The sequence below is a fragment of the Centropristis striata genome, chromosome 17, assembly GCF_030273125.1.
Source record: "Centropristis striata isolate RG_2023a ecotype Rhode Island chromosome 17, C.striata_1.0, whole genome shotgun sequence".
In the NCBI taxonomy this organism is placed as follows: Eukaryota; Metazoa; Chordata; class Actinopteri; order Perciformes; family Serranidae; genus Centropristis; species Centropristis striata.
This window is the reverse complement of record NC_081533.1, coordinates 10,989,854-11,011,109: the sequence shown is the minus strand read 5'-3', so window position 1 is coordinate 11,011,109 and position 21,256 is coordinate 10,989,854. Positions and strand designations below refer to the sequence as shown.

At 36.1% G+C, this 21,256-nt stretch overlaps 3 protein-coding genes across 3 annotated transcripts; all 3 read right to left on the bottom strand.

Moving 5' to 3' along the window:
- Positions 1–1,088: 1,088 nt before the first annotated feature.
- LOC131990186 (GTPase IMAP family member 7-like) lies at positions 1,089–3,446 on the bottom strand. Its single transcript, XM_059355584.1, has 2 exons — positions 3,440–3,446; positions 1,089–1,954 (listed from the first exon to the last, which is right to left on the bottom strand). Exons 1-2 carry the CDS (start codon positions 3,444–3,446, stop codon positions 1,089–1,091), a joined length of 873 nt encoding a protein of 290 aa, XP_059211567.1.
- Positions 3,447–7,870: 4,424 nt separating this feature from the next.
- LOC131990185 (uncharacterized) lies at positions 7,871–17,460 on the bottom strand. Its single transcript, XM_059355583.1, has 4 exons — positions 17,401–17,460; positions 14,852–15,515; positions 12,760–13,017; positions 7,871–8,909 (listed from the first exon to the last, which is right to left on the bottom strand). Exons 1-4 carry the CDS (start codon positions 17,405–17,407, stop codon positions 7,871–7,873), a joined length of 1,968 nt encoding a protein of 655 aa, XP_059211566.1. The 5' UTR covers positions 17,408–17,460.
- A 1,157-nt stretch (positions 17,461–18,617) lies between these two features.
- LOC131990184 (GTPase IMAP family member 7-like) lies at positions 18,618–20,241 on the bottom strand. Its single transcript, XM_059355582.1, has 2 exons — positions 19,367–20,241; positions 18,618–18,639 (listed from the first exon to the last, which is right to left on the bottom strand). Exons 1-2 carry the CDS (start codon positions 20,239–20,241, stop codon positions 18,618–18,620), a joined length of 897 nt encoding a protein of 298 aa, XP_059211565.1.
- Between the last annotated feature and the right edge of the window lie 1,015 nt (positions 20,242–21,256).

Here is a 21,256-nt window from a genome sequence, read left to right as displayed (position 1 = left end):
TTAAATGAAATGTCCTTATTAAGTTGGGATACTTCAGCATTTATTTATTTTTTCTTTTGCATTCACATTGTTTGTTCTCAAGATTTGAAACATTGACTCATACCGGTCTGGCAGCATCGGCAAAGCTTAAAGGGCATGACACTGCCTCTGCAGCCAAGTTAGTTCTGACCCAGGATCATATGTTAGATAAGACTTGTTTACAACAAAGAGGGTATCATTACAAACCCACAGTGTATGTGGTCGTTATAATAAGTGATGTGATATTTTGGTTAAAGACTGAATTTGGGTAAAAAGGAAGAAAAATATATTTTTTATTTGTGTGTGATGGTCCATCCACCCATTTGTCCAGTTTATGTCACTGGTCTGTTCTTGCAATGGCAAGTTCTGCTGGACTAAAAATGAATGAAGTTAATTGAACGAAAAATAGACAATTGGACACACATGAATATTTTGATGATTTATTGCTCTACAATGATTAATCTTGCAACAAATAAAACACTCATGAAATCACAATTTTTTGGAGGGCCCACATCTGATCATGATTTATGATAATCTTGATAATATTTGGGAAATTTACAATTACTTAAAGACAATTACACATAGGTAATACAAAAAGGAAAGCAAGCAAATAAATTGTACTTTATTGACATGTGTCAAACAAACTGTGTTAGATTTAACAACATAACATACAATGTTTTCATCGTCAACCTCAACAAAAACTTTCAAGGCAGCAACTTGTATCCAAACATGCTCTGAAGTCTGATGGACAGCAGAATATAAAATGCATTTAATTCTCCTGACTGAGACAATACATGTCTGATTAATGTATAATGACATAACTGCTAGTTTGAGCTCTAAAAAAGATGTGATATAAATGTAGGAATCATCTTATCTAAAGGAAAATTTTAAAGATATAAAAGATTTAAGATTATTTTAGTCTACACCAAACAAGTATTGCAATTCAACACTCAGACTATAGTTGTTACATGACAGTGTTCACAAAATTATATTTTTAAATAATTACAATACATATGACCTTGCCCACAATATTGCAGTATATCACAACATATTGAATTGGAACCACTGTATCATGAGACATATGTCACTGCCAGAGTCTTGCCAATACACATCCCTAATGCTGTTGCTAGCCCTTCGTTTTGCATGACCTTATCACCAAGGAAATGTCCTAACAATGCTCCTGCTGAGACACCTGCCATCAGTGTTAACAAACGCTTGAAGACACGGCTTTTAGCCTGCGCTCTGATCTCTTCCTGTGACATGTTTGCACCTGATGCTTTGATGCGCTCCTCCTCTTGTTGTATACGCCTCTCCCATGCTTGTAGCATCTCATTGGTGAAGCAGCTTTCTTCATTGGCTGCCGTCATCGCATCTATTGTCTCGAGAAGCTCCTTCACCTGGGACTTGTTGTTCCTGTATTCATCTTGCGGGGTTTTCGACCAGTATTTATTATCAAACACATGGCACCGGCTCCCGCACTTCTTTACCAGGTCACTTAGATCTGCATTTTGATCGACCCACTCTTTGATCTTTGTCCCATCTTCGAGCTCATCACCATGACTGAAGACAACTATGGAATATTTAAAAGCCTCTTCAGAGAAATACTGGCTTGTTGTAGTGATAACAGCTTTCTCGTGCTCTGTGAATTTCTCTACTTTAAGCATAATGATAAAGGCATGAGGCCCAGGAGCACACTCTGTGATACACCTCACTATCTCAGCCTTCATGTCTTCCTCAGATCTCTTAGTGTCAAAGAAACCAGGAGTGTCGATCAAAGTAATGGTTCTTCCGTTGACAGATTTGGTTACCGCTTGACACGTAGATGTTCCAGAGTTGGCTGTATTGTTTGTCTTGAACATTTTCTCTTCAAATATGGTGTTGGCGAGGCTGCTCTTCCCAGCTCCAGTTTTCCCCAAGATCACAATCCTTGTTGATGCTAGAAGGCAAATGACTCAGTGTCAGTGATATATATTCCATGAGTTTGTCTCAGGAGTTACAATAGATATACAGTGAGAAAAGTAGTAGTAGTAGTAGTAGTAAAAGTAGTAGTAGTAGTAGTAGTAGTAGTAGTAGTAACTTTGTCTAATTTTGGCTTGCCAACTGGCAAATGCTGGGTTGCTCTGCTCTGCTGTGAATGTAAGTAAAACTGCTGTTTATTTGTCAATACCATCTGAAACGACACAGGAGATTGTTGTCAAAATTTCCCATAAGAGCGTTTTGTGGCGCATGGTACAAAGCGGAGCGTCCTAAAAATAGCAAAAATTATTTTATGTACACGTACGGTTAGTGGTTGTAAAAAAGGCTGCAGGCGTTATAAAAGACTGTTTAAACAATAAATAAATGTACATAAAAGTCGGAAGTGAAGTAGTTATGAGGGTGCTGTGAGCCATTGAAGTTACGTAAAAAGGGCAATTTACATAAAAATAAATTTATTTTTGTTTTGACATGGGACACTCCTGGGTGAAAGTCCACCGTTTGTTCAACCCATCCACCCATCGAGTGTGACATCAGCTATTCTACAGAGTAGAGTCTAGAGCGTAAATATGAGTCTTATTTAGCTGCCTGTACAAACGCCCTACATTGTCGTTTTTGCGGGGAGACCAGTCAGTGTATGGATAAGGTATAAATCTATTCCCTTGGACATACAGTATACAGTACTGTGCAAAAGTCAGGTGTGAAAAATTGCTGTAAAATAAGAATGCTTTAAAAAATAGAAATTTTAATCATTTGTTTTTCTCAATTAACTCCAAACCTGCGTCAGTTCTTGGAAGTTAAATGACAGTAATAATATAGACACCCTCCCTGTGCAGTGGATGGTTTTGTGTGTTATAGAAGTTGTAGTTCAAATGGATACTGATACTGGTGGAAATATGCAAAATAATTATCTTTCAGTTACTGCAAAATATTATGTATGAAATTAGGCTTATTTATCTCACTTGAGTAGGGTTTCTATAAACCAATCACTGTAAGCTATTGGTATTGGTATAACTGTTCACAAGTTGCATTGTATTGCATTTTACGAAGGGCTTGGGTTAAATCAAATGGAAAAGTTTTATTAAATAATGACCTTATAACAAGCCAGACTTAAGGAATTTCTCATTGGTGTAATGCAAATTGCTCTGTTACTTTTAATGCATTCAGATACTTTTAAAATTAAACCTGATCCTTATAACTGTATTTAGATTTTTAAATTCTAAATTTAGTTTAGTGCAATGAATAAAAATTGACCATTTTAACTTAGAAAAAAGGCAAACCTACAAATCATTTCCTTAAAGTCTTATTTCAAAGAATACTAATACCAACCAATTGAAACATTATAAAATACACATCACTTGTAACAAAAACACTTAAATGTAATAAATGTACAAAATTCCTGTGAAAATATTGTGTAAATTACTGAGATTAAGTAACCATAACTTACCATTCATGCTTACATGAAGAAATAAGTGCAGAGTTTTAAAAAAACAAAAACGACTTGGACCTCGAGGATGTTGTTATGGCATTTCTTTTCTTTTGCCTTTCACTTTATTTTGCCACCTGTTTGACTTGTTTCTTAGTGGGAGGTACATGGGATGAGCATATCACACAGTGCACTTCTATTTGTAGATGTGAATTATCGGAACCAGCTGCGTTACGTGTCAAAAAGAAGAGAACAGAAGCATGAAAACTATTCTCAACGGTTCACCTATCTGAACCAACTGAGGCGTGTCTTTTTTACAATTGTGTTTTTCTTTTCAACCTCCATGCTCCCACAGTTCTCAACATCACCATTAAATTGCCACTTAGTGGTAAATAACAGCCTAACAGCCTTCCAGTGGGTCGGGTCCAAGATTCTGATAACTTCCTACAGATTCTGACCTTCTGCTATCACTTGTCAATTCCTATACACATCTTTTCCTGAACACAAATTTCATTACATTAATGCAGCAAATATTAACAATTGAAATTTTGAAAATATACATGCCAACTAATGCTTTTTTACAATTCTGAACATATGTCCCAGTTAAGTAAGATACCTTTTTTTGTTATCAACTTTTTTCTATAATATAACATAGTTTTAAAAATAAAAAAAAAATTGATTAAGACAGCCAAAATAGATTATGGCAGCATTGTCAAAATATGAATTCAAATAAACATAAATAAAGGCTTCAGCTAAAGTCAGCTCTCAGTTATATTGTCGGGAACCTCAGGAATTAACAGTGAGTCTTTGGCTCTTCTGTGCTGAAGATAATATAACTATATAAATGAAATGGATTTTAATTGAATTGAATCAGGTAACATTATAAGGTAGACCAAAGGGTTATGTTTAATCATATGAACTTCTATTATTTGCCTATTGACCTCAAGTTTATCTATCAAAAGTTATTGCACCAAATTATTATATTAAACTGCACTCTAGTGGACAGATGTGCAATTGCAGTTGTCTTACAGTAAGTGTAAATTGACAAGGAAGGAAAAAAAACATAGAAGAGAAGACTTGAGTCCAATCAATAGTTTTATTGTTTAATGATGTTTTCACATGCGCAAGAAAATTAAGAATACAAAGGCTTAAGGGAATAAAACAGAAATTAGTCCTCTGACATGTCACAAAGTCTTCATCTATCAACCCATCAAACAGTTCCTTTGTTGTGCTCTATGCAACCATTCCGCTCTGCCTTTTCTTAATCCTGTATCTCAGCACTTTATTCCATTTTATTAAAAATTTCACAATAACATGGTAAATAGATATAATGTAGGAATTGTCTGAGCCTGGCACAAAAGCAATACTCCGAAACCACACTTTTTAAACATTCACATGTTTGTATCCATAAGCATGAGCTATTTTGCATTTCAAAAAGCTACACAACTAAAATTATATACAAAAAATGTCATTGTTTTGTTTGATGTTACAGCAGCACTATCAAGCCCACTGATTTCCTGCCAAAGTAATTGGAGATACTTTGCCAATGGGTTGATGTAAATCTCTAGTACCGCACATATTTCTAAAATAGCAAAAATAACAACACTTACTAATACTCTGGACATCCAACAAAAATATTGACATTTCACATGTCTGCAAACCACAGTTGCGTTGATGTGAAACGTTTGCGGTACCCTTTAGTGTCTGTATGAGACGCACTCGGCTTCTGACGTAGTATAACGAGCATCTGACTCCACAGAGGAAGGACTCGAGGGTGTTTGGATGAATCAAACAGACAGTAGACTTTATCCAAGACCGGTGCTGGTGACCCATTTAGGTCCTGTGTGACACCAAAAATCAAGGCTGTTTTTTTCATGTTTACCTGTAAATTAACTTGTGTACATAAATCCAGGGTGTCAATAAAGTCTCTTTACAACTTAAAAAATAAAAACAGACAAATATATGAAAATTATGACAAAATGAGCAGTAGATATTGAAGGTTTTTTCCTCACTTAATACACCTGTACAAGGGCACCATTAGTTGCATGAAGCACATCTATACGGTACGGTATCTCTGTTTGATACACAATATCAATCACAATATTTATTTATTTTTAAGTAGCCTTTTTGTAGGGGTTCATCTACCACTACCTATTTCATCAACAGGGCACCTGAAATACAGAAATGCAATGTGATTAAAAACTTTGATAACCACTGAGTACATCCAACAAATATGATTAAGATATCTCATCATTTGCCTTTGTAATATATTTTTTTAATTGTAAAGAGACTTCATGGACACCCTGTACATCACACTCTACGTACACATACGTAACCATAACCAAGTTTTTTTGGTACATGAACATAACTAGGTAGCTTTTGTTTGAATTCACAACATCAACCTTGTGTTTCAAACTGTGACCACAGTGGCAACAAGGCAGCAGGACAGAAATGTCAAGATTCAACGTATGGGGGTTGCAGAAATGTACAATGCCAACATTTACTTCAGGTGGCTGGGTGTAAGTAGACTTGTCCCAGCTCGGGACCACCTTTTCAACTGGAGTCGGGCATGGTTTGATGAATCATGCTCAGGTACAATACACAGTATTCACACTAATCAAACAAACTGGACTTTGGGGTCAAGTGTACTGGGATCCGGGCATGGGTCCCTCGTGTGAAAAAAACCCTAAGTCTTGTTTCATTGTTACCACGTAAAAATATTATACATAATAGACGTAGTCTTTATGCATTTAATGTCAAAGAGCTGCTCCTTTGCAAGCTTATTAAGAATCACAAATCAAAAGGAATTGTTTTTATCTGTTTTTATTGGCAGCGTCCACTGCAGGGAGTCACCTGTACAAGTACAAAGACTGAAAACAAGTGAGATGACAGTTTGGCCTGTCGATAGATTACTTCTTTATTTTTAACCTAAACAGGTTTGACGTCAGCTTGAGCACTTTCCTTTATAAACTATTCTGTCCTCCTTCACTTACATGATTTACTGAAAATCTCTTTGAGTGACAGGAAATAGCTGACATCCAGTTTTCTTGGCAGGGATAACCTTAACTGTCCATTTAAAAATACAAAAAATTATGTACCACTCGTTACACAAGAAATATCTCAGCGGTAAAATGAACTTCTTAAAAAATGTTACATTAGGGCACATGGTGATTATCTGATTAAACAAACTTTAATTCTTAAATAACTATATTTTCTAAAGCAGATTAATACTCTGAGTGATGGCTACATGAACCCAAGACTGTATTTGAACTGTGAAACCAATCAGAACTGAGAATTATGCTACAAAGAAAAACTTTATTTGCTCAAAAAATATTTTTCACACGCTTCTTTTTATTCATAATACATAATTATCTTGGTGATACATCTTATTACACACACAAAAACCTAAAAAAATATAGTACTTTCATTATGTGATCTTTTCTGATTATCTTTAGGAACAGGAAACAGTGTACAATGGTTTGATTTAAACAGTTCTTAAGATTTGAGTATACCGTATACATTCATAATTGTCTTGGTGATATATTATATTACACATTCAAACACACAAAAAGACATGAAAGTACATAGTACATACATTATGTGACATTTTTAGATTATTTTTGGCAACAGGAAACAGTATGCAAAGGTTTGATTAAAACAGTTGATGATTTGATGTTTTTTCTACAGATTATTTACTTAACAACATCTAAAATAAGATGGTTTGCTCAAAATCTGAAATAAGATTAAGCTGAAGGAGTAATTCCATGTTACACACAAATCAACATAAATTATAGAAAGTTATTCTACAGTATGTACATTTTTTAAATGCAGATATTTTACTTAATATATCCGTATTTAAAAAAATATCTGAAAAATAATTTATGGTGGTTTACTGTTATTTGTTGGTAAGTGACAAGCTTTTACCGTTTTTTCAACTATTTTTAAGTGCAGTTAATGACTCTAAATTTACACTTGCTTAAAACTTAGCATCATATTAAAGTTAAAAAAATAAAGTTTATGTATGTATGTACAGTATATGTATATATATTTTTAAATACAGATATTTACTGAATATAATCTGTTTTTAAAAAAATATCTGAAAAAAACTTTTTGAGTGCAGTTAATTACTTTAAATGTACACTTAAAAGTTTTACAGTATATGACATCAATACAGTAGAATAGTGTTCAGGTTTCACTGTACATTTACATCTCAGCCCTTTATAAGGCACTCATTGAAGTACTTGGAAATTTAAAATTTCAACCCAACCAAGTGTTATTGAAGGATATTTCAAGACTTTAACTTTTGTGATTTTCAGATGCCATGGTGTCAATATCTGTGACCTGATCTTCGCTAATTAGCTTTGAGAAATCCATGTGGCTACCACCTCACTGAGAGACATGGGGACCCCATTTGGATGTCCACTGAAGTTACCAAATATGCACAGTAAAGGGTTAACTCTGTTTTGGCTTAAATCTATTTAATCTGTCCAAGGCATACTTTTCTTCACCTCTGGTAGATGGAGATTTGTACTTTGCAGCCTTTGCTGCATTCTCTGCTGCTTCCAGTGGTGTGCCTGCTCCCTCAGTTGCAAAATATCCTGAAATACCTCCTGATACCGCTCCTATTATAGCTGCTGCTACTGCTCCTGCTCCTTTACATCCATTTCCTAACAAACCAAACAAAGCTCCTAGCACTGCACCTGTTGCAAAACCTGCCAGTCTGATCAAAATCGTCTTGGCTGTGCGTACTTTAGCCTTCTTTCTGATCTCTTCCTTTGACATTTTTGGTGATGACTTTCTAATGCACTCCTCCTCTTGTTGGATCATTTCCTCTGCTGCTTGTAGCATCTCATTGGTGTAGTAGCCTCCTCTGTTTGCCTCAGTTATCTCGTCTATTGTCTTGAGGAGCTCCTCCACCTGGAACTTGTTGCTTCTGTATTCATCCTGCTGGTCGTTCTTCCAGTATTTATTATCAATGACATGACAGCGTCCTCCACACTTCTCAACAAGATCACTCAATGAGTTATTCTCTCGGACAAACTCCATAATTTTCTGTCCTTCACGGAGCTCGTCACCATGAGTGAAGAGAAGTGTTGCGTATTTGAAGACTTCTTCTGAAAAGTATGCCTTTATTTTGTCGATAACAGCCTGTTCTTGCTTTGTGAATCTCTCCACTTTAAGCACAATGAGAAAAGCATGAGGCCCAGGAGAGCACTCTGTGATACACTTCACTATCTCAGCCTTCAGCTCCTCCTCAGGTCTGTCTGTGTCAAAGAAACCAGGAGTGTCAATCAAAGTGATTCTTCTTCCATTGACAGATTTGTTTCCTGCTTGACATTCTCTTGTTTCAGATTTGGCACTGTCGCCGATCTTGAACAGTTCTTCTCCAAATATGGTGTTAGCCACGCTGCTTTTCCCAGCTCCAGTTTTTCCCAAGATGACAATCCTCTTTGTGTCAGACACTGAAAGAAAATAAAGTCCATCATTAATACTGTGCCATTTTTTTTACTTTTTCCCCCACAAAATAACATATATTAGAATAATATTTTTTTGCATAATAAGAAGAGAAGAATTGTGCCAATACATTAAAAGGTACCAAAAAACACATAAATGATCAGTCACTCTTTAGCAAAATCAAAATGGAAAGGAAGAGGAAAAAACTAACTACTATCTAAGTGTATCGCCTGTACTGTAAAAAAAATGGCAAAAAACAAACAATCAAAAAACTTTTATTTTAATATCTGTGTCATGAAAATTAATGAGCAATCCTGGCAGAAATAACTAAAATAAATGAATTTACTGTCCATGTTGTCAGCAGCAAAGTAACTCTGGAGCAGCAGATGGTTTCTGCTGCTGCATTGACAATAGCATTATTAACTAAAGATCTGTTTTGGACAGGAAAATGTCTTTCTCCTTTCCTCTGAAATTCCCATTTGTTACCCTACAAAAAAAATCCTCATTGGTCAGAAAGCAGTTAAACTGTATTAGCAGAAAGGGAAGAGTGGTTGAATACATAAAAAGGCACCAACAAGCACATTAATCATCAAGAATATCTAAACTTTCCTAACAGTACCAATCACTGTCCAGCTAAATCAAAATGAGAAGTCTAAGTTTATCCTCTGCACTGTAAAAACTATTATTTAAATAACTTAATGAGCAACCCTGACAGAAATAACTGAAAGAAATGAATTTACCGTCCATGTTGTCAACAGTGAAGTAACTTTGTAGCAACAAATAGTCCGAGTGACACGACTGCCAGAGACTTTGTGAATATGTTTCCTGTATCACCTGTTGTTTTTTTTATACCTTGACACTCAGCAGTGGCTGGGCTACATTCCTCAGAAACCTCATAAACAATTGTGTCCTCCTCCTGGCACAGGAGGTTTTCCTCTCTCTTACTTAATCTGTTCCATAAACTGTTAATTCAAACAGTAAATATCCAACTATTCCATGGTGGGGCTTCAGGGGAAAAGGGTGATGTCATGTCCTACTACTCCAATCAGAATTTAAACCCCTAAATGATTGAATTACCTTTAAGCCCCACAAAGTGCATACCCCTGACCTGAGTTTGGATTAGCAGTTAAGGATAATGAATGAATGAATGGACGTAACTCCAGTTGTATGAACATGAATATGTGCGTAGTCCTCCAGGTACTGTGCTGAATTCATTTTCAATAATACATCTACATACAAATACATAAAGCAAGTGTATTTATCCACTTTAATATTGGGAAGAGTATATATAAGAAAAATCAGCCTTTTAAGTACATTTTGAATGGATAAAAAGTGCAATTAATTTGTGTTACATCTGTGGTTAAGTATGTATTGATTGACAGTTAGGTTGGGATGATAGTGACATGTCCTCATCAGTAACCTGAGCGCCTGTTTGTCTCAGAATAAATTCCCTCTCTTTAAAAAAATCTCTACTGTTGTTCCAGTGGATAGACGTAATTGGATTCCAACAGTTTGTATTTTTTAATTTATTTTTATTTATATATTTTTTTATTTTACATTGTATATTTCACATTTTTCACAGGCCCATTCACATTAGAGGGAAAACATTGTCGCTACAAATCAGGAGCGTGTCTAGCGAGAGTGAGGGGCTGAATATGATTGCCCTCACTCAACGCCATTGGACGAGAGAACCAGGGGTGATTCCAAGTCATCTTCAAGAGCCTAAAATGTGCCCAATGTTTTTTAAGTCAATTTCCATCTCTGTATTTATTTCTGATATAATGTACTGATCTCCAATGCTCCCCAAAAGATCCTGGAATTGCCCCTGTTACAAATATCTACAAACACATACAGGCATCCTGTGAATGAGTTTTTGTTATTTATGCAGGATTTCTTCATATCAACAGGACATCTAATTTCAACATTTTAGAAGCTGCATATTTCCCACCACAGTAGCATGAGGTGTCTTGTTAAACTACAGGTTTCAGAATATCATACAGAATACATGGAAGAAGTCTTTATGCTATTTGTTTTAAAGAGCTGCTCCCTTTCATACCTCTTGAGGGTGGAGTGTCTCTGAGACAGAACTAGTCAAGAGGAATTGTTTTTCTCTGTTTTTATTGGCAGCATCCACTGCAGGGAGTCACCTGTACATGTTCACAGGCTGAAAACAATTGTGATGACGCTGTGGCCTGTAGGCAGATTACTTTATTTTTAATCTAAACAGGTTCAACAGCAGCTCTACCACTTTCCTTTAGAATCTGTTCTGCCCTCCTTCAAGTACATGATTTACTGGAAGTCTATTTGAGTCTCTTTGAGTGACAGGAAATAGCTGACATCCAGTTTTCTTGGCAGGGTTTACCTTAAACTGTCCATGTAAAAATACATACAATTATATTCCACTTCTTAAACAAGACATATTTCAGTTGTATATTTAAAAGAAATGTATTCTCAAACACTTGGGGTTGCAGTTGTGTTGACAAGAAGGGAATGTCAGGCAAAAATAAAATGTTCTTTCACACAGGAAGGGCACAGGATGGTTTTCAGATTAAAATATTTCATTTGAACTGTGAAACCAATCAGAATTGAGTGTTAGGTTACAAAAAAACAAACGCTTTTTGCACAAATAATATTTTTTCACAAGTTTCTTTTTATTCATAGTTCATAATATTACAGACACAAAATACACAAGAACAATGATATAGAGCATATTTGGCAACAGGAAACAGTGTACACTGGTTTGATTTAAAATTTGAATCTTAAATTGTTAAAAATGTTTTATCTCGTTGATTACAGTTTACAGGTTATGCACTGGACAGCGTATGAAATAAGACACTCTGTGGTTAGCTCATAAACAGAAATAAGTTGAAGCTGAAGGCAGACATAATTACATATTACATGTGATTCAATATAATTGGATTGTTCAGAAGAAGATTTTCTACCATCTACAGACAGATATGACTTTAATAAATGATCTCCCTCTTCTTCACTGATCTTGTGAAAGGTTGTTGGTAAATATGTAAAACAAATAAAAACATGCATCAAATTCAGAATATTGACAAATACATACATTTCATTTTTAACATAAAATAATCAATCACATATATCAGAATAATATACCATTGTTGTATTTACATTATGGAATTAGGTTGTATTATAATGTCAAATATTGCTTAAGAAAGCATCCTTCTGATTATGTGCATGGGACCACATCCACATAAAAATAAGTATCTGTTTCTATTTTTGCTCACAAATCTCTGAAGTCTTTTTTTATATCAGTATCAAAAAACCCATGCAGGTCAGGCCCTAATATCTGTAATTTAAGTGTAAGGCCCTTAAAACATAAGGAGCAAGATTATTGAATTGTTAGTGCATTAGATATATAATGTGTAGTTACATTTTTAAGTAATAAAGTGTAAAATAACTCTGAAGCAACATGTTTAGTAGAGTTATACCACAGATAAATTCTACGTCTGTGAGAAACAAACCAACACAGGTGTGCAGTAGTTCATGGATTATAAAATAAAATACAAACAAGGAAGGATCAGATCACATAGGATTTTCATGTCATCTACAGGAAAATTTGACTTTTTAATGATAAATTATCTTCCCCGTCTTCAATAATCAAATCACATCAAAATCAAAGTCAAATCAAAATTACTTTATTTATACCCGAGGGGAAATTCAGTTAGTCTGTTAGCTCTGTTAGAATTAGACAACCTGATGGCTCTAGGAGCGAAGGATCTTTTGATTGTCACAGCATGTTTTGGCTTTATTCTTTTTTGAGATGTGACGGCCCGTCCATGAAATCATTTGCTTTATCTATAACAGATTTGGCTTCATCCCAGACAGCCTTTGCTGCCTTCTTTCCTCCTTCCAGTACTGACTCAGCATTCTCAGCTGCTTGATATCCTGTAACACTTCCCATCACCGCTCCCACTGCTGCTCCTCCTGCTGCTGCTGCTTTTAGTGTTGGTACTGCTCCACGCCTTAAAACCATGACCACAACAGCAACTCCCATACCAAGTAAAGCTCCTAATAATGCACCTGTTGCAATACCTGCCAGTTTGATCCAAAGCTTCTTGAATGTGCTGACTTTAGCCTGCTCTCTGATCTCTTCCTCTGACATGTTTGGTGATGACTTTCTAATGTGCTCCTCCTCTTGTTGGATCATTTCTACTTACTTACTACTTACTGATCTCCAATGTTCCCCAAAAAATCCTGGAATTGCCCCTGTTACAAATATCTACAAACATATATAGGTATCTTGTAAAGGAGTTTTTGTTAATTACGCAGGATTTCTTCATATCAACAGGGCATCTAGCTGCATATTTCCCACCACAGTAGCATGAGGTTCCTTGTTAAACTACAGGTTACACAATATCATACAGAATAAATGGAAGCAGTCTTTATGCATTTTGTGTCAAAGAGCTGCTCCCTTTCATACCTCTTGAGGGTGGAGTGTCTCTGAGACAGAACTAGTCAAGAGGATTTGTTTTTCTCTGTTTTTATTGGCAGCATCCACTGCAGGGAGTGTACAAGTTTACAGGCTGAAAACAATTGTGATGACGCTGTATCCTGCAGGCAGATTACTTTATTTTTAATCTAAACAGGTTCAACAGCAGCTCTACCACTTTCCTTTAGAATCTGTTCTGCCCTCCTTCAAGTACATGATTTACTGGAAGTCTATTTGAGTCTCTTTGAGTGACAGGAAATAGCTGACATCCAGTTTTCTTGGCAGGGTTAACCTTAAACTGTCCATGTAAAAATACATAAAGTTATATTCCACTCCTTACTCAAGAAATATTTCAGCTGTAAATGTAAAAGAAACGTATTCCCAACAACCTTGGGGGTTGCAGTTGTGTTGACAAGAAGGGAATATTAGGCAAAAATGAAAAGTGTTCCTTTAGGGCGGAGGATAGTTATCTGACTGAATAAACTTTAACTAGTAAATAACTAACTAAGAAGATTAATACTAGATACCAAATGCTCAAAAACATTTTTTTACAAGTTTCTTTTTATTCATATTTCATAAAATTACAGACACAAATACACAACAAAAAATTATATAGCACATCTTTGGCAACAGGAAACAGTGTACACTGGGTTGATTTAAACAATTTTTAAGATTTGAATCTATAAATTGTGTTAAAAATGTTTTATCTCGTTGATTACAGTTTACAGGTTATGCACTGGACAGCGTATGAAATAAGACACTCTGTGGTTAGCTCATAAACAGAAATAAGTTGAAGCTGAAGGCAGACATAATTACATATTACATGTGATTCAACATAATTGGATTGTTCAGAAGAAGATTTTCTACCATCTAAAGACAGATATGACTTTAATAAATGATCTCCCTCTTCTTAGTAATAAGTAATAAATCTTGTGAAAAGTGGCTGGCAAATATGTAAAACGTAAATAAAAACATGCTTTAAATTCAGAATATTGACAAAAACAAACTTTTCAGTTTTAATGTAAAATATTCTGTCTTAGTACAGTTTTCAATTAAATATATCAGTGTAATATCCAATTGTTTTATTTACTTTTTATAATAAGGATTGTATTATAATGTAAAATATTGTTGAAGAAAGCATCCTTCTGATTACCAGTGCATAGTCATATGTCATATCTATGTCACAATATATAGGAAAATGTGACTGTTTCATGATAAATTCTCCTCCTCATGGCTCTTAACTTTAGGTGTGATAATCAGTCATAACAGCCTCTTCTACCATTTCTGCTGTTCCCTGTGGTGTGCCTGCTCCCTCACTTTGAATATAGTCTATCAAACCTCCGATCACAGCTCCAACAGCAGCAAATATTGCTACACCTGGCATTGATCCACTCAATGCTAACCCACAAAAAGCTGCGATCAATGCCCCTTTTGTAAAACCTGCCAGTTTGATCGTATACTTCTCAGATACTCTGCCCTTAGCCTGCTCTCTGATCTCTTCCTCTGACATGTTTGGTGATAACTTTCTAATGCGCTCCTCCTCTTGTTGGATCATTTCCTCTGCTGCTTGTAGCATCTCATTGGTGTAGCAGCCTCCTCTGTTTGCCTCAGTTATCTCATCTATTGTCTTGAGGAGCTCCTCCATCTGGAACTTGTTGCTTCTGTATTCATCCTGCTGGTCGTTCTTCCAGTATTTATTATCGACTACGTGGCAGCGGCCTCCACACTTCTTCACCACATCACTCAAAAGCTGATTCTGGTGGACAAACTCCATAATTGTCTGTCCATCACTGAGCTGGTCACCATGAGTGAAGAGAACTGTTGCATATTTGTAGACTTCTTCAGAAAAGAGTTGCTTTATTTTTGTGATGACATCCTGTTCTTGCTCTGTGAATTTCTCCACTTTAAGCACAATGAGAAAAGCATGAGGCCCAGGAGAGCACTCTGTGATACACCTCACTATCTCAGCCTTCAGCTCCTCCTCAGGTCTGTCTGTGTCAAAGTAACCAGGAGTGTCGATCAGAGTGATTCTTCTTCCGTTGACAGATTTGGTTTCTCTTTGACATTTATTTGTTTCAGAGTCAAGAGCGCTGTAGGTCCTGAACCGTTTCTCTCCAAATATGGTGTTAGCCAGGCTGCTTTTCCCAATTCCAGGTTTTCCTAAGATGACAATTCTCTTGTTTGACTCTGAAAGAGAAGAAAAAAAGTCCATCAGTCATACCTGAAGATTAGATCTTCATATCTTTTTGTTATTAATTCCACAAATAGGCCAGAAATATAGAATAGCTTGGTGTCGCCAGATAAAAATTAAAACAATGGATGGATGGATTAATTCAGTAAACACAGAGTGTACATCATACAGTGAACACAGAAGAGTGCAGATTAAGGCAGTTTGTTTATATTTATATTTATAAAGTATTTTTTCCGCTATGGTTTCACTAGCTTGTCAAACAGCTGGTTAGCTTATTGAAGATTGTCTGAAGCTAACGGTACTGACGTTGAACTCTTGTGACAAAGTTGATGTATCTGACTCATAAAATAACAGCTGATGACTAATGGAGCGATGCCTGCGAGCTAGTTCAGGCAGGCAACTCGAGCTGCCATACACATGACATGGTTCACTCCTTATACATCCTCCACCAGAACACACTCCCTATCCAATCTGGCGCTGTATTTAAGATGAGAGTAATCCTCATCTCTCCTCTGCCTGCCTATGCTGCTGCTACATCTGTACTGCCGCTTGCTTTCTCAGTCCCACCACCACCCCAGCATCCACCTGTAGGCTCCGACGGGGGGATTTATTGCATCACTCCTCAATATCTCATGTAACTGCTGAGGAGTGATGAGGTCGGAGCCTAGACGCCAAATCTAAACTATGTTCATTGTCCAATAAACACATTATGCATCACGTGAGTTGTCTGACTGAACTACATTTAGCACAGCTAACTACAGGCTATTAAATCCATAACTGAATTTTCCTGTTCAAAACTATTAAATTGGTAAGCTAATGGGTCTACTAGTTTTTTGGATTTGTTGGAGCTGCAGAAAAACTCTTTGCCAGAGTATTAGCTGCAGACAGCACACACACACATTATCAACTTATTAATTGAATCACTTTTAATTGAGACTTAGCCTGCTACAGCCTCTGGGAGAGAGAGGGTCACAGAGAGTAAAAAGCTATTATTTGAATGTGTTGAACTCTGATCTCTATCAATTATAAGCGAGAGTAAAAATACTGGATCTATTTCCATTGGTGGACTTCTAACCACATCACTAATGCTCATTGTTAGCCTGCTGACGTTAGCATTTAGCTATGTTTAGACACAGCTTAATACAATACACACAGAGTTGGTTGCATGGTTGTAGCCTCCATAGCTGTGTTATTATTATTATTATTATTATTATTATTATTATTGTTATTATTATTATTGTTATTATTATTATTACCTATGATATCTGTTTCACAGATTGTTCTCTCTCAACCATGTCATTCTTCCATGCTCATAGTTTTACCCCCAGCTTTGTGTTTGTAAACTTTCATCAGTACTCTAAAGAGCCTGACTTCCATGAGGGAGAAGTGAGTTCTGTTGAATATAAAATGTTGATTTTCTTGGACAGGGTTCTTAAACCTCTCATCAAAGATTCAGACATCCCTGCAGCTGCATGTCCTTCTCTCTTCTCTCAGTAATTGGTGAAGTGGAGAGAATATCAGACTCAAACTTGTCTCTCTTTTCAAACTATTGCAGATCTGTGCTGCCCTCTAGTGGTTGTGGTAATTCAATGAAACTTTTTGCTTGTTCATGTTTACCACAATGAGCACACATACCAAACATATGACTCGTCCTCTACCAGGACGCAGCATGTTTGGCTGCTACATTTTACAATAACCAGTACTGGTTTAATTAGAGTAGTTATCTTACAGCATGTTTCCAGTGTTATCAGTCTCAGGACTATTTAGCCAAACTATGAGTTAACATAATATCACATAATAATGTACAGAGAGCAGTGCTAACAAAAAAGATTGAAGTGTTGGAGTTTAGGAGAATAACTGAGAGAAGCAACGTTAACTCACCGTCCATGTTGTTGGAAGAAATATCTTGGATCTACCAGACGACTGTCCTGCGTGTCTGTTCCCCTCTGCTCTGACGCAGCTTTTATTCTGGTTTCACATTCACGTCCTGTTAGTCTGTGTGGGGGGAGGGGGTTTACTTCTTACTTAGTGAGGACATTTCAGCTGGTCCTCACTTCATCAAAGGCTTGTTTGAGGGTTAAGACTTGGTTTTAAAGTTCAGGTTTAGGTTAAGGTAAATGTTAGTATGTAGTTGTGATGGTTGCTGTTAGGGTAAAGAGCAAGGTAGAAGTAAACACTCTCTCTGCATATATAATTTTCATACATTTCAATTTATTCATTGTTCATATCTGTCATGGTGATACATTGTCTTCCACAAAGAAATACATGATTGTTGCAGGTGCATCAGAAGGCCTGTGTTACATCATGTCTGAACAGTAAGCGAGTGTCTGACTATCATAACATCACGCACTGTCTGACCACTGAAACTGTTAAAATGCACTACTATGTCAAGTAAACAAACCACAAACCAATCAGCTGTGTGCTCAAGATCAGACTGGAGACAAAAACATCTGAAATATGAGTAATTAGCCTCCTTGCTATATCCTATATAGTTCTTATTAACAGAATCATGTTTTATATTTTGATTGAACAATGTATTTTTTTTTTCAAAGTAAGACAAACTTTACACAAAAAAATTGTTTTGTATGTAAAATCGTACAACCAAAATATCAATAAAAACAGAGTGCATCAAATTCAGAATATTGACAAAAAACAAAAAAATCAGTAAACATAAAAACAAATATAAAATGTTAATATGGTTTTAAATTACATATATATCAGCAAGTATTTGCAAAAAATATTACATTGGTTTATTTACATTTTGGAATTAGGGTTGTATAATAATGTTATATATTGTTGAAGAAAGCATCCTTCTGATTACCTCTTTATAGTCATATCAATGTACATCAACATAAAAATAATGGTCTTCATTTGTGATAAGGGGCTCATTCCATTATTAAATTGTTAAAGTGCATCAGATATATAATGTGTAGTTACATTTGTAATTAATAAAATGTAAAATTACTCTGAAGCAACATGTTTAGTAGAGGTGTACCAAAAATAAATTCTACTTCTGTGAAAAAAAACAAACACAGGTGAGCAGTAGTTGATGGGTTATGAAATACAATAGAAAGGTTAACAGGAAGAATCAGATCAGATCAGATAGGATTTTCATCTAATCTACAGGAAGATGTGACTTTTTAATGATAAATTCAAGAGTCACAACATGTTTTGGCTCTATTCTTTTTTCAGGTGTGATAGTGTCAGGGTGATGATGTATGGGACACAGTTGAGGACTCGGGGTATCTTAAAGTTATCCCAGAGGGAAATCCGCAAAAATTGTAACAATTTGGCTTATTTTGAGCACCTGTACTGCTTTTAGCCTTAATAACAATTCATATTTTTCACAGAAGTGGACGGAAAGCAGTGGTTGAGTCAAATGTCAATCCCAACGCCCCCTTTATGTGAACCCACACAGAGCCTGAAGAGGACAGCCTGGGAGAACTCAGAAGGGGCAATCAGAGACACACACCTGACCCGCACTGATCTGATCACTGATCCACACTCATGAGTGGAAAGTGTCAATACCACTCATAGTCTGGCCATGAAATCTTTTGCTTTGTCTAAAATAAATTTGGCTCCATCCAAGACAGCCTCTGCTGCCTTCTGTCCTCCTTCCTTTACTGTCTTTGCATCCTCAGTTGCATGATATCTTTTAACACCTACAACCATTGCTCTCGCTGCAGCTGCCACTTTAAGGTTGGGCAATCCAGACCGACCAGCTCCTCCTGCTGCTGCTGCTGCTGTTATTTCTGCTAGTGCTCTTTCTGCCACTACCACACTTTCACATATTTTTAATAATGGTATTGCTAGCTCCTTTAAAAGTGTGCCCACAATTACAACATACCTTGCCACACCAAACAAAGCTCTTAACAATGCATCTGTTGTGATATCTGCCAGTTTGATCAAACTGTTGATCAATCTTGATGTGTTGACTTTAGCCTGTCCGCTGATTTCTTCCTCTGACATGTTTGGTGATGACTTTCTAATGTGCTTCTGCTCTTGTTGGATCACTTTCTCCCATACTTGTAGCATCTCATTGGTGTAGCAGCCTCCTCTGTTTGCCTCAGTTATCTCATCTATTGTCTTGAGGAGCTCCTTCACCTGGAACTTGTTGCTTCTGTATTCATCCTGCCTGACATTCTTCCAGTATTTATTATCAATGGCATGACAGCGTCCTCCACACTTCTCAACAAGATCACTCAATGACATATTCTTTTGCACAAAATCCATAATTTTCTGTCCTTCGGGGAGCTGGTCACCATGAGTGAAGAGAAGTGTTGCATATTTGAAGACTTCTTCAGAAAAGTGGTCTTTTATTTCGTTGATGACATCCTGTTCTTGCTTTGTGAATCTGTCGACTTTAAGCACAATGAGAAAAACATGAGGCCCAGGAGCGCACTCTGTGATACACCTCACTATCTCAGCCTTCAGCTCCTCCTCAGATCTCTTAGTGTCAACGAAACCAGGAGTGTCGATCAAAGTGATGCTTTTTCCGTTGACAGATTTGGTTTCTGCTTTACATTTATTTGTTTCAGAGTTGGGAGAGTCGCCAGTTTGAAAAAGAGTCTTCTCTCTAAATATGGTGTTAGCCAGGCTGCTTTTCCCAGCTCCAGTTTTTCCCAAGATGACAATCCTCTTTGTGTCGGACACTGAAAGAAAATAAAGTCCATCATTAATACTGAGCCATTTTTTTTTTTTTTTACCATTTTTTTTACACATACACTCAATTACAATAAAATCACTTCCATGGTTGTCGAGTATTTGTGTTGCCAAACTTTTCATAAAACTCCATATTTCCATGAGAATTAGAATAAAATATATAAATAAACTTGTAAACTTTTATATTTAACCTCTCATCATAGATTTCCCACCTTCAAACATCCCTGCAGCAGTATTTCTTCCTCTCTACTCTCATCAGATGGAGAAATGGAGAGAATCTTAGATTTAAACTTACTTACACTTATGTGGCTGTCATCTCTTTTCAAACATTGTAGATCTGTGCTGCCATCTAGGCATTGCAGAAATGTAGTGCACAGATGGTACTTTTGGGTGGTTGATGTTTCTGTTTGTGTTTAGTTTCTCAACAAAAAGCAAAACTTCCTTGATGAATATTTTGTAGCACCTGACACAACTGTCAGCAACAGTCTTGTCAGATACAGCTGACTGGGACTATTCTGCAGAAATATTGCTGGTCAGATGAATGCTGCATTTAACAAGTACTGATTTATTACAGTAGTTGTAGATGTATTTTAAATTTGAGTTCATTTATATTTGATGAACTGATACACGAAAGTAAATCAAATTTGTTTATAGTAATATAGTCTGTGTATGTCTGACCACCATGTAACACTGGTGACACAAACAACAGGGCAAACTTAATGTCAATCTATCACATTAGATTGATTTTAATAACTTTCATGTAATTTATTATCTATGATGATAAAAGTATTTGATCAGGACTTGGTTTTAGTGGTAATCAATATTAGTTTAATCGGATCATAACAGCATTATTTCTAAAACTCAGTTTTGGACAGAAAAATGTCTTCCTTTCCTCTGAAATGCCCATTTGTTACCCTCTTGGTCCCACAGGTATCGTCTTTCAACATGTATAAAAACATACACAAGAGATCTATTACTAAATAAATCCTCATTGGTCAGAAAGCAGTTTAGACTTTACTACTTTACTACTTTACTCTACTACTTTACTTTTACGTTTAAACTTTATTAGCATAAT